Genomic DNA, 19,710 nt, shown 5'->3' with positions numbered 1-19,710 from the left:
GGGTATGAAGTGCGAAGAGAGTAAGAGCAATCCCACCTAACCCCCCTCCACCTTCTTCAATTTAGTACTTAATGCTTTCTTCCCCTGTGGTCACTCATCAAGGCCTCACAGATGTTCTCAACACCCATCCCGGGTTACAAACTGCCCAGGTCACTGGAACACACCCAGGAATGGCAGCCATTTCAGCCCCCCCAGGCCAGGGCAGCCTCAGCTCCTGTCACTGCTCTTGAGTAAGGAGCCCTCATTTTGGTCTCAAACTCAAGACTTAAGTAGCTGTTAGAATGAAGAAGCAGTAATTTAGTGGTTTTGGTCATTAGGATACTTTTTGTGAAATCAAGAACCAAGACCGGTACCATGCAAGGCTGAAAACCAACTGTACTGCTGGCTCTACTGACACCTGTCAACAGCACATTGTTAAAAGATGGAATGAGTTCTTTGGAATTCCTTGAAGGCTGACATTGCAGAATTGAAAGCAGAAATCTGTATGATTTGCTATCGCTAGAATCGTTTCTAAGAAACTGATAATCATTCAACATCCATGTGTGCATTTAGGCACAAGGGCAGCAATGGAGAGAGTTTTGTTTGACAAAATATTATTATTACATTTACATTTATGTATTAGACAGAAACTGTTATCCAAAGCGACTTATGTTGCATTTAACATAACTGAATTATATTATATTATATTATATTATATTATATTATATTATATTATATTATATTATATTATATTATATTATATTATATTATATTATATTATATTATATTATATTATATTATATTATATTATATTATATTATACATTTTAAATGTAAACTCTGCAGAAAGGTAGATCTCCAGAAGAAAGAATTTGAGGATCCCAACTGTACAAATGCCATATCAGCATATATCGTGGCATTTCAAAAGCTCCATCTTGTTATTAAAGATTGCACCTGCAGCCTTTTCTTTTGGAAATCAGTCAGCATCCCTTTAAATTTTTGTTTCTGCCCATTCCAATTTGTTCATCAGCAATCAATGCATATTGTTCAAACTTTCAGTGGTGTTATAAAAAACGAACCCATCATGGCCATCTGATTTATGGCTCTGCTTAAGCATGCACACATCCCGGGGGCTCACTCTCCAAGGAGGCTATAAACAGGGTGGTATTTTTAAGAGCAGCTAAAGCAGTTGTTGCATTGTGGAAGAGTATTTGATAAAAATGTGCTAGAGAAAGTTACACACTGATCAAAAAGGTGGGCTATATGCTAAATAAAAAAGTTATTGCTGGATGTTTTGTCTACACAAACTTGTTGAATTATGATGTTGTATTTCCTCATAGCATATACACAGTTGGTAAACTTCCCCTCTTCCCCCTCACTTTATTATGAGTGTTTCCTTCAACATTATTTGAGCAGCTCTAATGATTCTTAGAAATTAGGAAGTGTGGGTAGTTTCACACATGTAACTTGTACGTTAAAATAAATCATAAAGGGTAACTTCATATGGCTCATTCAGTTTACCTCAGTAAAATGCTCATTCTAATAAAATTATCATAAAATTATTCCACTACACTACATGAGACCAGTTTTGGAGCTTAGCCTATACATGACTTGGCCTCTCAAGCAAAGATGTTTTGATGATTTCAGTAGTGAATTCCTCTATACTCTTTAAAACTTACAACTCTTAAGAAACTTAATATTTTAGGGTAATTCTTTTATAGCTGCATTGCTTTTTCTCTCTTTTTTGATGCTTTTTGTGCTTGTGTTGATTGTTGTCCAAGTGCTGATTGTTGTCCAAGTGCTTGTGTTGATTGTTGATAAAGCCCAACTTTAATTCTAATTTTAAATGAATGCTAATGTAGTGCTAATGGCTTGGAGTAGACGGTGCACTGCCCTAGACCTCTGTAGTGGGATCAGACACACAGACTGACTTGCGTGGTCTTACTCTCTCTAAAAGATTCCATTATGTCCTAATTGCTCCATTGTAAGGACGTGTGTGTTTGAGAAGTTCTGTTGAGGCTGGAGGGTAATGCTCTAGTGTTTGGGTCCTCTTTGTGTGGGTATGTGTGTCTGCTCTTACAATACGCTTCTTTTCATACACCAATAGACCTGGTCTATTGTTTCTTTAGACATGCTCTTAAAAGCCAGAGACTCATTGTTTCCAGGAGGCTGAGCAGACTCGTGGCGTACACACACACACACACACACACACACACACACACACACACACACACACACACACACACACACACACACACACACACACACACACACACACACACACACACTCTGACCGACCCCTGTCTGTACAGTGCAAATGGCACTCTCAGGTGTGTGGGTGTACAAAATAGGCTATTTATAAAAAACATTTTAAAACTTTTAAAAATTGTCTCTTTCTAGACAAAAATGAATTATTTTAACACATGCATTAGTCAAAATGAATGGACGCTTTTAACATTTCTTGGATTCTCAGAAGCGAAATATAATATACAAATATAATTTGCGTGCTCCCATTTGCCCCAATAGCAGAAATCCATGATAGAATTTTGATGACTTTCCAAAAGAGGAACAAATATTAAGAGATTGATTATGTTTGTCAGAAGAGAGAAAGATCAAATTTGCAGTCACTCCCTCAGCCATTGTTTTAGCAACACGGACACGCAGCATCATTAACCAGTTTTCTCTACTTTAATGCCAAGAAAACACCAAGTATACTGTTATAAATGTTTTTTTTTTTTTTTATGAAAATATAAAAGAACTTTGCTATATTTATGATGTAATAACTATAGAAACACGTCATCACAGTCTGCGAAAAGGGCCATCACAGATTGTGGCCCACAGCATCAGGAGAATTTTATGGAGAGGGAGTGAAAAAGAAAGAGACAGGAAAAGAGAGAGAAAGGGGAGAAGCGTGCAAGCTGGACAGCTGTCTCCATCCATGCCTGAAATAAACAAGGGACTCGGTTGAGATTAATGACTGTCTAAAGAGCCACACAACCATGGCACCTCATCCAGGAATGTGGCGTATATAAATGGAAAGGAATGGACTGGAGGAGTGGGGCTGGAAAAGACTGGCTTACCTCCAGAACATTCTTCCTTCTCTCAAATGACAGTCATTTTAATTCCTCTCTGCGCCTTCACTGGAACAAGGCAACAGGAGCCGTGTGAACTGTGTATCGCCCATTCACTGGCCGTCCCCCTCCCTGACCCCACCTTCCTTTGTTATTACTGCATCTTCCAGTTCATTTAGTGTCTTTATTCATTCCTACAGAGCCCACCCTCAACATAAGGGCAATTAAGGAGTGCTAAAGACTTAATTGGTCCTGAATATGATGGTTGTTTACATTGTAAACGACTGCAGTTTCACACCTATAGAATAAAAATCACTGGGGTAAATTTAGAAGTAGTTCATTTTGAGCTAATTAGATGTGTCATATTTAAGACCCTATTTGTTCCTGTTAGATGTTAGGCTAGGTTCAATTCCTAGGTTTAAAATTAATTAAAACATTTAAACCAATGGTTGGGGTTGAAAAAAACAAGCATTCTTTTTTTTCTTTTTTTTTTTGAGTTTGTGCTTAGTTGTGAATCATTACATACTGAATTATGGTTTCTAATAATTTACATAATGTTATTTTTTAGATAAAACTCTTGGAAAACATTTGAGTGAGAACTGAAAATTTACATCCAGTAAATTAATAATAGTTACATAATGTGTCATTATTGTGGCAATCCTTCTCATCTGTCAGGATTGACATATGATGCTGTTATAGAAGGACATGTACTGCCTTTCTTAATACAAGTACACAGACGGGGCTGTTTGATGAACAGTTTGAAAAAGTGCATAACCTCTTGGGTCATAATTCTCTCTGACTTGTGCATACTGTACAAAGACTTATTTAAGTCTGCCAAGCACTGGCTGATATGCACATCATCTGTTTTTCTAAGCCCACCATTACATCATAGCCTGATGTATTAACATCAAAAGAAGCTGTATTGTGGCAACAACTCATTAATGTTTTGATGAATATTGTGTCTTTGTTCATGTGACACTACTAATACCATAAACACTTGAAAAGATTGTATACTGATAAAAAATACTCCCTGTTTTTCCTCTAGCCACAGTATACAAGTCTGGGGCTTCTCAACAGCATGGATCAAAATGGTGGCTCCACCTCCACCAGCCCCTACAACAACGATCATGCTCAGAACAATGTAACGGCACCATCACCCTACGCCCAGCCCAGTTCCACCTTCGAAGCCCTGTCTCCATCACCTGCCATCCCATCCAACACAGACTATGCTGGCCCACACACCTTTGATGTGTCCTTCCAGCAGTCCAGCACAGCCAAATCAGCCACGTGGACGGTAAGTCATAGCAATTGTGTATATGTGTGATGGATGTGTGACTTTTATATTATTTTTTATATTATGAAATGAAATATTGCTAGTTAACTACAGACAAATGCCATTATACTCTTTATTTACACCCCTCCCCCCTTACACACACAAGCAAACAACAACAATACATTTATGGGGTAAGGGATTAGAGCCAAACCAATAGAGGAAAGAGACCATGTTGTCCCTTAAATCTATATTGGGGTTAAGTGTCTGGCTTTAGGGAAACAACCAAATATTTCTGCACCAGGAAAGTGGACCTCCTGCCCTCTGGTTACAAATCATCTATGAATGGCATTTGGAGTGTTTTGTTGTGTTATGACAGTGTACTGTGGTTCTCTGTTACACAAGGACAAAGACACTGTGATGTGCTTATTAAAGCAGGTGATTTCTTGCTGTCAAGGGTTCTTCTTCCTCTAGAAGGATAGTAAAGTTTTTGTCTGTCTGAACTCTGCTTTAGGCACTTCTGTGAACTATATGAAAGTTGTCAGTTACAAAACTCTCTCTGGCTGAGAAAAAAAAGCCACAACGTTTACTGCACAATACTTGCCCTCTTCCTTAAGATTTTCTCAAAGTCAGTTAAAATAGGTACAAACATAAGCAGTTATTTTAAAAAAAAAAACGTTTTATTTTTAATCAATAAAATGCATCATCTGATTAATACTTGTACGCAGTAACTCAATTTTTGAAAATTAAAAAAATGTGAAAATATAAAAATATTTTAAAAAGACGAAAGGAAAAAGGGCCACAACTGACCCCTGCTGGTGAGTTGTTACTTTTCACAGACCGCTATGTCCACATAGCGGAAACAATGCGCATCAGTGAGCATTACAGGAGCTGTGTCACTGTCACTTTGTTTTGCATAGATAGGTGTCACTCCTTTATAATCAAACTGACTAAACTTGCTAGGCTAGTTGTAGCAGCATGGGACCAATCCCATCAGGCCACTAAGTCTGTCAACTAAAAAGTAAAAAAAAAAACTGGCTTTCGGTTGGACAACACACCCTAGCGGTCGCTAGCTAGTTATAGCTAATTAAGGTTCTGTCGACCTTGTCTTCACACCGTTTCTTCATTATTATTTTTTTGCTTTGTTTTATGATAGCAATAACAACAGTTTTTATTTTTGCACTAAATGTGATACATTTATTTCTGACAAGGCTAACCTGAGCCCTTCAATAGAAGTTATTTAATCACAGACATTAAATCAGATAAATGTCTGCCATTATTTGAGGTTAATTGATCCCAGCTATTATAAACCAATGTTGTGTTAATCTTAAATTTGGCAGATTGTGGTCTTGAAAAACCAGTGAGTCAGTTGCGGTAATGCTGTCTTATATCTTTGAGTAAACAAGTTGAGCGGAGTTTGGTTTGTGAGTTGCTCAGTGCTCATTGGCTACAGTGCAGTGTGGGATTGTGACATTTACCCTTTTCCCACAAGATCCCTTGTCATCCTCACTTCTTGACTTCACCAATACAGCAGCAATAGTCAGACACCTCAGCGTACTTAGAGAAGACTTCTGGGTGTGAGAAAGACACCACACCCATGGTTGTCTCATTTAAGTTGTCCCTACTCATTCTCTTCACTGTGAGAAACGGAAATATGAATGCTATGAAGAGTAGCTCATCTTTTAATTTAATAACAGTTTAGCAAAATGAAAGGCATTTTCTGGGTTAAGTTTTATGTAACCCACGCTTGTTCTCCATACGCAGCTCAGTCTAATCCTGCATATATTGCTTCCATGACACACACCCACACACATTTCCTGGCATTGCATCCTACCGCTCATCATTTACGGGAATGCTTTTGCAATCCTGCTTTTTTGTTGATGTCAATGATAAGACAAACCATTCATGAACCTTTTTTCTTCGTTTTCAGTTTTCAGAGGAAACCCATCCCCTCAATCATTTTCAGTTAACTTTTTTGGCTGGTGTTCGTTTTGTTTGATGTTCTTTAGGGCAGAGTCTCCATTTGCATTTTACTGTCAACCTATCAACACATCCAACGGTACGGGCACGATTTTGTTTGCCCGTTGGTTCACCTGTATAGAATGGCATGACCGAAGGAATGCGACCACTAGAGTTGTTGTCTCAAGAAGTGAGCTAGGGATTAGAAGAATGGGTCAGTAATACTCGTGTAAATACTTCATGCCTTCCCCCTGAACCCCACAGTGCCAAAGGGGCTGTTCCCTGCTCAATGAGTAAAGCTTTTCGACTGCGTCTCTCATAATGCCGCAGGACAAGGAGATGAGAACGAGGATAGAAGTTGGGGGAGGACAGACGCGTTCAAAGAGATGAGTGTTCCAGCGAAAGGTGGCAAGATACGACTTGTCCATGGAACATCTGCAGGCCCGTCCCACGCCTCGTGAGATGGAGCTCAGACTTGTTTGTGTCAACGAGCTTGTCGAGACTCGTCTGACATTGCCACGTAAAGCCCTAAAACCTAGAGCAAGCAGAGGAAGAAGAAAAAGGAGGGAGAGGTTAATTAAAAAAAAAAAAAAATCTGAGGTTGAAAAGATTTTTATGATAGGGAAATGATTTCTAAGAAAGGCGTACCTGGAAAAGCACACTTCTCTGACAGGTTCTGTTTGGAGATTTGTTGTTCTTGTTGTTTTGTGTGTTTTATACAATGAAAGATTACCTGTGCTTTTAAAGAGGTAGAACTGGACTGAGTCAAAGAAGAGATCAGTCTGTCAGCACCAGTCTGCTTTAGCTCACTTGCACGATCATAATCTCCATTTTCTCGTGCAGCCGAGATACAATGGATCTCTCTGAAAAGGCCCGGCATCTACTTATTAGACGTGACCTTAAAGCCCACCTTTTGTGCGACACCTTCAGACCATAATTGATCGAGAACAGAAATTCAAACGCCTTCATTTTCAGCAAAAGAAGAAATAAAGGTAGCTGTGAGGAAAGAATTTGGCAGCACTCAGGGGGACCATTGAGCAAAACTAGGGGAAATCCAGCATAATTACACCAAAGCTTGTCACACGTTTTCTGGGAAAGATCACATTTCCAGAGCATATAATTTAATCACAGGGCATTAACTAGTGCCAGGAAGCATTGGGGGCATTTGTTTACATCACTCGAGAAAGTATGAAGATGATGAGGGTAGTTTGCAGAACAATCTCCCTCCAAATGCACTATGAAAAGAGTTACTGATTTTGGTTTGAAAACCAATTGCATTTAAATGTGGATATGTACCTTTGGCTTCAACCTTTTTGTGCACAAAAGGGCTGATTTTCACTTTCGAACCAGTTGAAGTGAATATGCATAAACACCATGCAAAGTTTTCAGGCATGAACTCAGCATGGCTGTTGATTTGCTAATCAAAAGTTAGCAAACGTGCAACACAGCAAACAATTGTTTCCCATGTATTCTAGTGTAAAAAGCATGCCATCATGAGTAAAGAGCAGTTTGAACTCTACTTTACCCTCAACATTTCTAGCATGAAATATATTAAGCACAGGTAATGGGCAATGTCCTGTGAAATTTGCCTTGGAACAGATAAGCATTTTTCTGTGTGTAATTAGGATTTGAGTGTAGGGGGTGCAAAAGTTTTGCTTTCCAAACTCACCAAACAGGTGTTTTTATATTTTTTCCCCTGCTGCGCCAAAAGTGTGTGGTGGTGGTGGTGGTGGGGATGGGGGGGCAATTTTATTTCTTTCCCAATGATACAGGTTTTGGAAGAAGCAACAGGCGTGATAGTACATGTCAGGTATGAGGTGGGACAAGACCAGAGGCGCCAGAGCGTTGGGCCAACCCGCCCCGCCATGCTGAGACACGAATACAGCCTTAGCCCGCAGCCCTGCTCTGCTCAAACACACACACTACAGATGCAAACTTGTCACAACATGTACAGCACTGTATGTGTGTGCGTTTGTTGTATGTGATTGTGGTTTTACACATAAATCACTGTATGTGTAAAAATCTCTTGACTGATATGTTTATAGTGCACATCATCAATTGCAAAGACATTGAAAATGATTCAAGAAACAGTTGAACCATATTAGCACTTTTTATTTAATATTTCAGTAATTAACATTTTAACATAATTTTACAATAATTAAAGGCTGCAGGACAATAAAGGAAGCGAACAACCTTAAATACGGTGCTTCATTTCAGTCATTATTAAAACAGAGCAGATTCTGCACATTTCCTTTAGGCTGATTGTCAGCTAACAAACTGCTGAAGTGGTCTGCAAGAACTAAAAGATCACTTTAAAACTACCATACCAGCTTTTTAGCATCTTGCAACTGTAGTGTAGAATTCTGGGTAGCACTTTACAATAAGGCTCCATTTGTTAACATTTGTAAATGCATTAAGGGGGTCATGAACTAACAACAATGTACTTTTTAACATACATAACAATGCATAACAATTTTACTTGAACATAAACTAAAAAGAAAACTGAAAATATAAAAATAAAGGTTAAATAAAAATATCAATAAATGCTATAATAGTTTATAAATAATAATGAAACAACAGATATATTTTAACACTGTATATATTTAACATAAAATGTATGAATGATCATGAAATAACAATAATATGTTTATATATGAACATTAACCTATAACCCATAAAAAATATTATTCATTATTAGTTCATTATAACTAATGCATAATTTTAACCTTTTTGTAAAATGTTATGAAGCTCCTTTTCTGTTCAAACAGTTACTCTAACCTTTTTGTTCCATTCTCAAGCTGTGTAATTCCCATTGTAGCCCATGACTGGAACATAATTACATGTTAACACCACTGTGCCCCTCCCTGTAAAATAGCCAATGCCTCCAATTCATCAGATCACTGTGTGGCCCCACCCTTTGTGTATGTGTGTGTTTTTCCGTCAGAAGCGGCTCACTTTGCCCTAAGCAAACACGGGAGCCTCCACACGTTTGCATTTTGAAAATGTGTTGCTTTAGGGCTAGAATTGGTATTTCAACTGCTTTGTTTGTGTGGTAAGTTTTGTAGGTTGAAGTTTACGATGTTGCAAAATATGTAAGAATGGTGTTTGTTGTCAGTATGTCATTTATATCTGTCTCTGGCTTTTTTGCTGGGCCTCTGTGTGACTGACCCTCTGGCATTCGTGTCTACATTCATTGGTCCTAGAGGATCTTCCCTCTCCCCTTCTCTCACTCGCCTCATTTAAATGAATGACAGGAGCGTACAGGGCATATCAAGTTGGGAGCAGAAGGGCAATTACAGTTATTTATCTTTCTTTTTTTATAGAACACCTTTCAAATAGTGCGTTGAGTTCACGCACAAAACACCTCCATCATCCCTCGGTGAAAGCACCCTGGTGCTAATTTAGTCCGAGCTGAAATGGGTCAAGTCAGTTCTGAGAGTGCAGATGATGAGTGAAGGTGCTGTATGCTGTTGATTTTCTGATAAAGACTTCATCAGCTAATGCAAGTGATATGACAAGTCAGGGAGCCCAAAATTAGACTGTACAGACCTATTTTCAGCGTAGCTGACATAAAATTTGTCAAAAAAGATGCAGTTAAGTCATAAACTAACAATGAATTTTAGTACAGCATAATGTCATTTATAATAATGATATATGTTGAGCAATTTATTAATCTATTTTAAATATATATATATATATATATATATATATATATATATATATATATGGTTAAACATTAAACAGTTTATAATGTTAATATACTATTATTAATTCATAATATTTTAATGTTAATTTGTGAATTAAATAATGTTTATTTATGAATGTTTATTAAACCTGTTAAAAATGTATGTAGAATGTATGTAGAAATGAACATTATTCTAGATTAGTAAATGCTGTTAAAGTATCTTGTATCCTTTACCGTGGTCTTATTGTATCAGTAAAATCATAGGCTGTATGGGGAGGCAAATTCTTCATGGATTATTCTTTTCTTTTCTTTTCTTTTCTTTTAATGGTGGTTTTTCCCCCTACATCATCCAGTTTGTTCTACCAATTCCTTCAGGAAATGGCCAGGATTTGTGTGTGTGTTTGTTCTTGTCAAGATTGTGTAATACTGTGAAAGCTCACAAGCAGGTGTGTTGGGACGGGCTCCTCTCATTGGAACACTTCATATCAAAAGTTAATAGAGATGGAATTTAATGTAACATTGTTCTTCAGAACAGCCCTGGGCAATGTTCACAGCCCTTTTTTCTTTCTTCATCTTCTTCACCTTTTCAAATGAACTTGACAGGAAAGTTTTCTTCACAGTTATTTTCCATGTACTTGATACGCTTCTTTCAGCACAAGAATTCATTTCAAAACTGCAAAGAAAATTATGGTCTGTGCTATTTTTCTTGAAAAAGAAGTGATGTGCAACCAGCCATTATTATCTAAAATACAAAATCTATGGCATACCATAAGGATTTGCAACATTGATGGTGGCTGAGGGGTGATTTGCAGTTGTCACAATGTTGGCGGTCACACTTTGTGAGACTGTTTAATCACGTCGATTTTTTTCTTTTTGACCTATTGTGTGTGGTGAGACAGTATCTTAAACACTTGATGATGCTGTAAGTATGAGTAACACCTGAGTTTTAGCCTGTGGTGATGAGGATGATTCAAGCACACCGTGTGATGCAATTGTGATTTTTGTGGTCAGTGACACAGCACATCAAGCTGTCATCAGTGATGAAGAGGATATTGGGAAATACAGTTGTGATTACCTCATAAGATTTCTTTTTAATAATGATATGTACATTTTGTTTTCATGCATTTAAAAAACAATAAATCTAATTAATGAAACTCCAGCAGAGCCTGCTTCTGTGTTAAAAGCCATTCTTACATAAATTGTTGATTTGAACATGACAATTTATATAAGAATAGTATAATCAGGGCTTATATATATATATATATATTATTATTTTTTTTTTATTTTTATTATTATTATTATTATTATTATTTACTGTAGTCTTTTAAAATTGCATCTGAAATAATAAGTGCAATGTATGTCAAAAATATACCATTTTCAAAACATGTTATGTCAAGCCTTGAGTATGATTAACAAATTAGACCATTGGTTCTTAACCAGGGGGCCTCAAGCAAACTTCCAAGGGGTCCTGATTATGACTTAACATTTTTAAAATATGACAAACAAGCTGAAAACAAAAAAACAAGTGGGGTCTGCAAATATTGTGGACAGTGGGGGGTTAAAAAAGTGGAGAACCGCTGTTTTAGACACAATTCGTTCTGTATGAACAAGGCCTATTAAGGGCATTTAGGATTTAAGCTTTTCATTGCTCAACATCAGAAATATTATCACTTCAAGGTCATAATTTTTACATCAGATTTATGCAACAAAATGGTTCCTGACATCTTCATAGATTAATTATGCTTCAGGTGGTTTAGAAAGCATATCTTAGTGTGCTTTGTGTGCTTAAACACAGGTATATCTTAACCCATGACAGCTGTAGGACAGAACCAGAAGTCCTGCTGCCGAATACCAGCTGCTATTCCCTTTAAAGACAGTTATATGGCGCTTATTCCACTAAACGGTTGCCAAACTGCAGCTGTTTTATCTCTGCATTGGCTGTTTAAGAGAAAGACATTCTTTACATGAACATTTTACAAAAGCTCTCAAAGAAAGCAACATTTTAGTAATACTGATTAAAATGTGCCTATATTGTTAAAATAGGAGTGCAGTGATATTACGGATACATAAAGTAATTTTTGGTTGTTTTAATGGCAGTTGCTAACCAAACTCTTCTGTTTTTTCTTTAGTACTCCACAGAGCTGAAGAAGCTGTACTGTCAGATTGCCAAAACCTGTCCCATTCAAATCAAGGTCCTTACCAATCCACCTCAGGGTGCAGTTATACGGGCCATGCCTGTCTATAAGAAAGCTGAGCATGTTACTGAGGTGGTCAAACGATGCCCGAACCATGAACTGAGCCGAGAGTTCAATGACGGTATGTCACTCTTCTAAATTTGTACTCTAGAAATGTGATTAAATGTGTTTTTAATCTTCAGCTTGGTGATATAATCGACTGACTTTTGTGTTCATTAGGCCAAATAGCCCCACCCAGTCACCTGATCAGGGTTGAGGGGAACAGTCATGCTCAATACATGGAAGATTCCATTACTGGGCGTCAGAGTGTGCTGGTGCCTTACGAGCCCCCTCAGGTGAACACACACACACACACACACACACACACACACACACACACACACACTGGTATTCCAATCATTATGAGGACATTCTATATGCGTAATGATTTATGTACTGTACAAACTGTATATTCTATGCCCTAAACCTACCCATCACAGAAAACTTTCAGCATTTTTACATTAAAAATAAAAAAATCACTTAGTATGGTTTATAAGCTGTTTTCCTTGTGGGAACATAACATAGGGTTTACAAGGTACACACACACACTGCTCAGTGAACCTGGCTCTCCTTACATACCCTGCACACCTGAAATCATTCCTAACCGATGTTAATTTAAAACAGCATAACAGCTCTACAGAAATGAACAACTGTGTGGTGTATGACACGGTTGTTTCCCATTAACAGGTGGGCACAGAGTTCACAACCATCCTGTACAATTTCATGTGTAACTCCAGCTGTGTTGGCGGGATGAACAGACGGCCTATCCTTATCATCGTCACTTTGGAAACCAGAGAGTAAGACAATTTCAAAACGCATTGGATTGTACTGAATAAAATATCGCTAATTTGTGAAGAACAAAAAAATGGAAGCATGCTTACATTTCTTCATTGGTCTCTCCAGTGGTCAGGTTTTGGGCCGACGGTGTTTTGAGGCTCGGATCTGCGCGTGTCCTGGACGTGACCGCAAAGCTGACGAAGACAGCATCCGCAAACAGCATGTCAGCGATGGCACAAAGAGCAGTGAGGGTATGAAACGCCGTAAGTAGTGCTGGGGGCTGGTGACTGGGCTTCATCTAACACAAATACATTTGCATTGCATGTTTCTTACTCCTAGGTTTAGTCCTCTCACCTCTATAGATACTGCATGTCCTCTTGAACAAACAAACACAAACAAACACACACACTGCAACTTCCTTTCCTCCTGTTCTGTGCTTTAGCTCCGCATCTTGTGCTTGCAGATCTTCTTTTGCAGCTGTTTCACTTCCTCTATCTCTGTGCTCCACAGCTTTCCGCCAGGCCTCTCACCTGTCTCAACATCCCTCCATCAAGAAGCGAAGATCCACCGATGAGGAAGTGTTTTGTCTGCCTGTGAGTACCTCTGCTTTGTCTGTAATATTCCAGCATCAGATTTTCGGTTATTTATTTGAAATAAGATATAGTTCACACAGGACTTATTCTTGCATAAGTTTATACAATTTTATTTTTATTATTATTATTTTTCAATGTAAACATACACTAGGTGGACATCTTTGAAATGTCATCCTGGAACCTGTTGTCTTCCATTCTGTTGCTCTCTGTTTAGCTATTTTTGGACAAGACAATCGGTCCTAAATGAACAGTCCCTCACTCGATGAGGAAGAGTTGTTAAAACTTTCTATGAAGCCTGCTTATATAATGCATTTTTGTTTTATTTATGTTATATAACCCATTAAAAACACCAAACTACATGTTACCTTGTGGTATAATGTGCTACTTTTTAACTGTGAAAATTGAAAATGATTATACTTAGGCTGTTTTATAACTGTTATGATAACAATTAACAATAACTTTTATTATTATTTTAGTTGTAGTTTTTAAGCATTTTACATATTTTATATTGCATATGAACAATAGTGTATTCATAAATTAACATTAATTTAGATTAATAAATGAATTATGAATACCTTTACAATGCATTAAAACCTGTTAAAGTCATACTTCATAAAGTGTTACAAAAAATTTTGATACTGAAAAGATAATAATGTAAGCATAATGTAAGAGTCTGACATCCAGACTTATCCCTCCTCTCTTCCTCTCTGTGCTTCAGATTAAAGGCCGTGAAATCTATGAGATTTTGGTGAAAATCAAAGAGTCTTTGGAACTCATGCAGTTCCTCCCTCAGCACACTATTGAGTCATACAGACAGCAACAGCAGAACCTACTGCAGAAACAGTGAGTACCTTACACATGCAGAAAGATTCCCTAATAAAATGGGGGTGATTCTGCCTCATTGGAAAATTGAGAAAAACAATAATATGGGGAATTGATCCTCAGTTCATCGTTTTTTATAATGTGACTAGCCACAGCAATATATAGGCAAGTACTACACAGTGCTAGCAAGGTCCACCCACAGATTTATATTTGTGGCAGTGTGTTTTAATAACTTGATCAACCTGTTTGCTTTCAATGTTTGTGATTGCTCATTAACTGACTGTGAACTGACCTTGCAATTTCAGTTTTTTGTTTTTTTGATCAGCCATTAATTTCCACCTCTTATGAGGGTTTCTAGAGTGCAAACACATGGCAGTTTAATTCTCTCACACTGATGATACAATCTTGGTTACAGCGTGAATGTATGCGTTTGGATTGCATCTGCATGAGATTTGTGTTGTGCATCACTGATGATGTTGTTAAAAGATTAACTCTTAATCAAACCCTGCTGTTATGGTCAGCAATTTACATAATGTTAGCTATGTTTTGCATTCTGCTTGGCTTCATATTAAGGGTGTACCTTGCTTTGATTTCTTCACTGTTAAGATTTCCACAGAAATTTCCACAGAAACAAGTTTATACTCTGCAAGCACATTTGTATTGGTCTTCATGGTAAATGCATATTTAGTCTGCCCTTAACCTTTAGCATAATTTCCTCATAAGCACATTCTGTACCTGCTGTAATAGTGCTCAACAGAGGGGGAGGGAGAGACCTGTCAGTGATTCCTTAAATGTCACCCTTCATTAATGAATGCTTTTGACAGCTTCTCTTTTGACAACAAATGTCTGACAATTAGTCAATAACTGATGTCTGACAATAAGAATTTAAATGTCAGTGATTGTCTTCCTGTAAATTTCCTTAAGACCGTTTAAACCATCCACACCCAACTGAGCTGTTCACTGACGTCAGTTTGTAGGTCAACTGGATTCGCCATGGATTCCCAAGGGAAGTTCTAATGGGTTTTCAGAATAGCCTTTTTTGGATGTATGAGTAAAATAAAGATTTGGTTACATAATCTCACATATTTTTGGCTATTCTATATTATAGGACAAAATGTGAAAATCCTTTAATATTAACCACAGACCACATTTACTTTTAAATAACAGCCATACTAAAAACACATAGATATTCCAAAGGGAACCGATGGCTTAAAAATGCTAATTCTCTACTGAGTTTTAGAACTATAAACTGCTCAAACAGCTCTAGTGTGAGAAAATGTGAAAGAAAGGCTGTTGATTATAGGGTTCATTTGTCCCCTGTGTACAAGAACAAGGAAATGTGCATCGTTTGACTCTCCAAAACTATATTTTGAGTAGCCTGTTAATGCAGTACACATCGAAAGCATCCCTGTCCTGATTAAATAGGTAGAGAGTTTATTTAACATTTCCTGGCACAAGTGTGGTTTGATCATTTTCAGCTTTGTCTGCATGCTGTTAATTCCCTCTTCTTTCATAAATCTGTTTTTCTAACTATATCATTTTTTTCTTTCTCTGTTTTAAATAAAGCTCCTTCTGTCATAGATTCAGTGGGTTGGTCGTTTTATTTTGTTGATTTCCTTCTTGTTCTTTCTCACTGTCTCTAAAGTTTAAATACTGAAATTACTTCCATAGTTGCAACTCACTGCCATCTTGTGGAACGATTGTGTGCATGCTAAAAGATGGGAAAATATATATCATGCATCCTAATATCAAATATTTCAACTTTTTATTTTTTGGTTGACATATCTTTTAGCACCTTTAAATCACATAATGTAGTTTTATTTAAACGAATGAGGCTTTGAAGATTTTTAGATGCATGTTTACATTGTATCCCATTTCTTTTAGGCTTATAGTCGATATTATTAAAACTTAATATATTAAATATATGATTAATTATTAATATTATTATTATATAATTCCAGTTTGATTTACCCATCATCAACTGCTCATCACTGTGGTCCTCTCTTTCTTTTATTTCATGATACAGTGTAATATCTGTTTAAATCTTTTTCATTTTGTTATTCCTCCACCTCTTTTTCTCTCTTCTCCCCTCACATCTTCCTGCATTTTCCTGTCTTTCTATTTCTCACTGTCTATCTTTGATTCTTTTCTACAGTCTGATAAGGGCCCGTTTGCGCTCTGAGCTTCTGGACCCAATAGGTGAGCAGAAGAGGCGCTTCAGTGCTTCCTGAAAATAGGAATCCCATTCCTCCTCCCTCAGAGCATCCTTCGCTCATCTATCTCCATCTCTTCTTCATCTCATCCTCTACCCCTCAAGGGGCTCCCTGTGCTTCTCCAAAGTGTCACCTGTGGTAACTCCTAGACTTTTTACATGCCACAAATAGGTTGAACACAGGATTTTGTTTCTACCACCTGAAGACCTCGTTTTAAATGTGAGCTCTCAAGTGAAGTCGTTTTAGATATTTTTTGGAAAGTCCATTGCATGATTTTGCCCCTCCAAAAGTGTATTATCCAGACTATGGTGCTTGCTTATCAATTGAAATGATCCGTTTGTGTGTTAAATTTGCTTACACTCAACGTACACTCAGATTTAGTTGCATTAGTATTGTTGTTCAATAATCTGAAGTGTCTAAAGTTTCTTAAAACATTTCATTTTTCGTGTTTGATGTTTCTTAAAGGGCCCTTGTGACTGAGGCGGCTTGTTGCCTCAGCATTTACTATGATCTGCTGGTATTGCACAGAAACCCATTGCACATAATCAGTATAGCAACTTGTCAGCTGACCACCTTATTTCTCTCTTTCCATCTGTTTTTCTTCTTTCTATCTCTCTAAATAATCCTGAATGTCGAAACTGACCAGGAACCAAGCACACACCTTTTTATGGGACTCATAGTTTTTCCTTTAAGCTCTTGATGATGGTTTATCTTAAATAGCTTTTTGTTTTTGCCTCTGTCTTCATTTAATTATTGGAGCTGGACTCGTTGAGTTGTCTATAAACGTGGGGGGATAGACTTTATTGATGACTGAATTTTGATAATGCTGGTCATGTTTTGTAAAGTGTACTGCTGGGCAGTTTTTTTTTTTTTGTGCGTTTTGTCTTGATTATTTGTGCATTTTCTTAAAAAAAAAATGTATTCCCTGCTATGTACATGGCAGTTAAGAGAAAAGGAAGTGAATGCTACAGTGTTGACAGATCCTTTTGTTGTTTCATATGAAAATACTGGTTGTTGTATTCTCAATGGCTCTTGCACTTTTGTCAGTTACTACTATTCAATAAATAACTTCTCTGCTTTTGTGGTCCTATCCCTACACTTCCTCTTTAATCTCTTTTCTCCTCCTTTATCTCAGTTTTTCCTTGAATTGTCAGGGCCTTTCAGTCAGCAGGGCATTTCAAAATATCAATGAACTGAAAAACCAAGTGTTTTTATTATACATTATGTGAACAAAGAAAGCAACATATGGGTTAAACCACCCAAAAATCATTTACTCACTCTAGTCACTCCAAATCTGTATTTTTTTTTTTTTTTGTTCTTATATTTTTAGAAGAATAATATATAAAGAATATATATATTTTAAAGAATTTAACCAAACCAATCTGATTTTCAGTGACGTCTCTAAAAAGATCTCCTTTTATGTTCCAGAAAAGAAAGCAAAATCATATGTGGGAGAGTAAATGAGAATAAACTATTTTTTCTTTGGCTGACTTAACCCTTTAAGGCCATATTACACAAATATGTCATGTAAATTAACAATAAACGAGTCTCATATGAGTCAATAAATCAGTTTTTCCCCCTATTGTTAATTTACATGACATATTTGTGTAATATGGCCTTAAAGGGTTAAATAATCCAATTTTTTTTTTAATTATCTTTTTTTCTCTACACCAGAATATATAGATTTTTGTGTATACCTCTTTGCTGAGAATTGCAGAACAACAACATGTTAGAGACCTTGCAAAAAGTGTCCAAAACATTTAATCATGACAAGGCAGCACATTTAATATGCCTGTATAAGCCTATGCGAAGAGTTCAGTAATGGGTCATTTGGACATCCACTATAGTTTAGGCAAATATCCAATGACAGTATCAGAACCTGTACTTTCTCTCTCCCTCAGGAGCTCTCTGCCACCCCAACCTTCCTTCGGTTCCAGCTCACCCACCCTCGGGAAGAACAAGCTGCCATCAGTCAGTCAGCTCATCAACCCCCAACAGCGCAACACACTCACCCCATCCAGCATGGCTGGAGGACTAACTGACAGTAAGGACTCTATTTAATCATCAGTCACATTAATAGATGCTTACAGTCTATCTACAAATGGAATATGTTAGGACTAACAAAAGATCTTAGAATCAGTGTAAAGCAATTTCTGAAGTTAATTTTAAATGCGAAAGTGTCTCCGAACCCTTTCTCCTCAGTGAAGGAGATCCTGTCTGGACTTGAGAAACTCTCAGTTCTCAGTGTCACTTTGACAGACAGTTTCCTTTTAAAATTGAACTAGATCTTTGTGGGACAATCCGCCTTCCCTTCGGCACACTGTCAAAATTTACTTATACATGATAAATATGCATTGTGAAGTGTGCCTCAGGTTTCATGTTTTCTAAAATCACCTAATGCAAATTTGGTGCCCTCAGGTGTTAACGTAGAGTAGAATATATAGGCTATAATAATTGCGGTTTGGGACAAGGAAATATAACATACTTTTATTTTATTGGTAACACTTTACAATAAATTTAAAAATAAATTGTGAACATTAGTTAATGCATTTAGTATCATGAACAAACAATGAATTAACAAATAGGCCTATACTATATGTATGATCAATTGTGTGTATATATACAGGGTGGGCCATTTATATGGATACACCGTAATAACATGGGAATGGTTGGTGATATTAAAGTCCTGTTTGTGGCACATTAGTATATGTGAGGGGGCAAACTCCTCAAGATGGGTGGTGACCATGGTGGCCATTTAGAAGTTGGCCATCTTGGATACAACTTTTGTTTTTTCAATAGGAAGAGGGCCATGTGACACATCAAACTTATTGGTAATGTCACAAGAAAAACAATGGTGTGCTTGGTTTCAACGTAACTTTATTCGTTCATGAGTTATTTACAAGTTTCTGACCACTTATAAAATGTGTTCAATGTGCTGCCCATTGTGTTGGATTGTCAATGCAACCCTGTTCTCCCACTCTTCACACACTGATAGCAACACCGCAGGAGAAATGCCAGCACAGGCATCCAGTATCCGTAGTTTCAGGTGCTGCACATCTCGTATCTTCACACCATAGACAATTGCCTTCAGATGACTCCAAAGATAAA

At 37.2% G+C, this 19,710-nt stretch overlaps 1 protein-coding gene across 15 annotated transcripts in view; it reads left to right on the top strand.

Annotated features, from left to right (window-relative positions):
• Window positions 1-19,710, top strand: part of tp63 (tumor protein p63) — a 43,412-nt gene that overhangs the window by 20,326 nt on the left and 3,376 nt on the right. For 10 of the 15 annotated variants that reach the window (XM_081380306.1, XM_081380304.1, XM_081380302.1 and 7 more), the window contains 8 exons: window positions 4,095-4,343; window positions 12,093-12,279; window positions 12,378-12,493; window positions 12,885-12,994; window positions 13,101-13,237; window positions 13,485-13,567; window positions 14,286-14,410; window positions 18,504-18,646. In XM_081380306.1, the coding sequence (XP_081236432.1) occupies window positions 4,095-4,343; window positions 12,093-12,279; window positions 12,378-12,493; window positions 12,885-12,994; window positions 13,101-13,237; window positions 13,485-13,567; window positions 14,286-14,410; window positions 18,504-18,646 (1,150 nt within the window). The remainder of the gene's footprint in view (window positions 1-4,094; window positions 4,344-12,092; window positions 12,280-12,377; window positions 12,494-12,884; window positions 12,995-13,100; window positions 13,238-13,484; window positions 13,568-14,285; window positions 14,411-18,503; window positions 18,647-19,710) is intronic. The other 5 variants (XM_081380307.1, XM_081380303.1, XM_081380301.1 and 2 more) reach the window with 1 other exon arrangement.

Source organism: Scardinius erythrophthalmus (assembly GCF_964197995.2).
Source record: "Scardinius erythrophthalmus genome assembly, chromosome: 12".
Taxonomy (NCBI): Eukaryota; Metazoa; Chordata; class Actinopteri; order Cypriniformes; family Leuciscidae; genus Scardinius; species Scardinius erythrophthalmus.
Note: the sequence above shows the minus strand (reverse complement) of the source record. Positions and strands in the feature narration are given on the sequence as shown.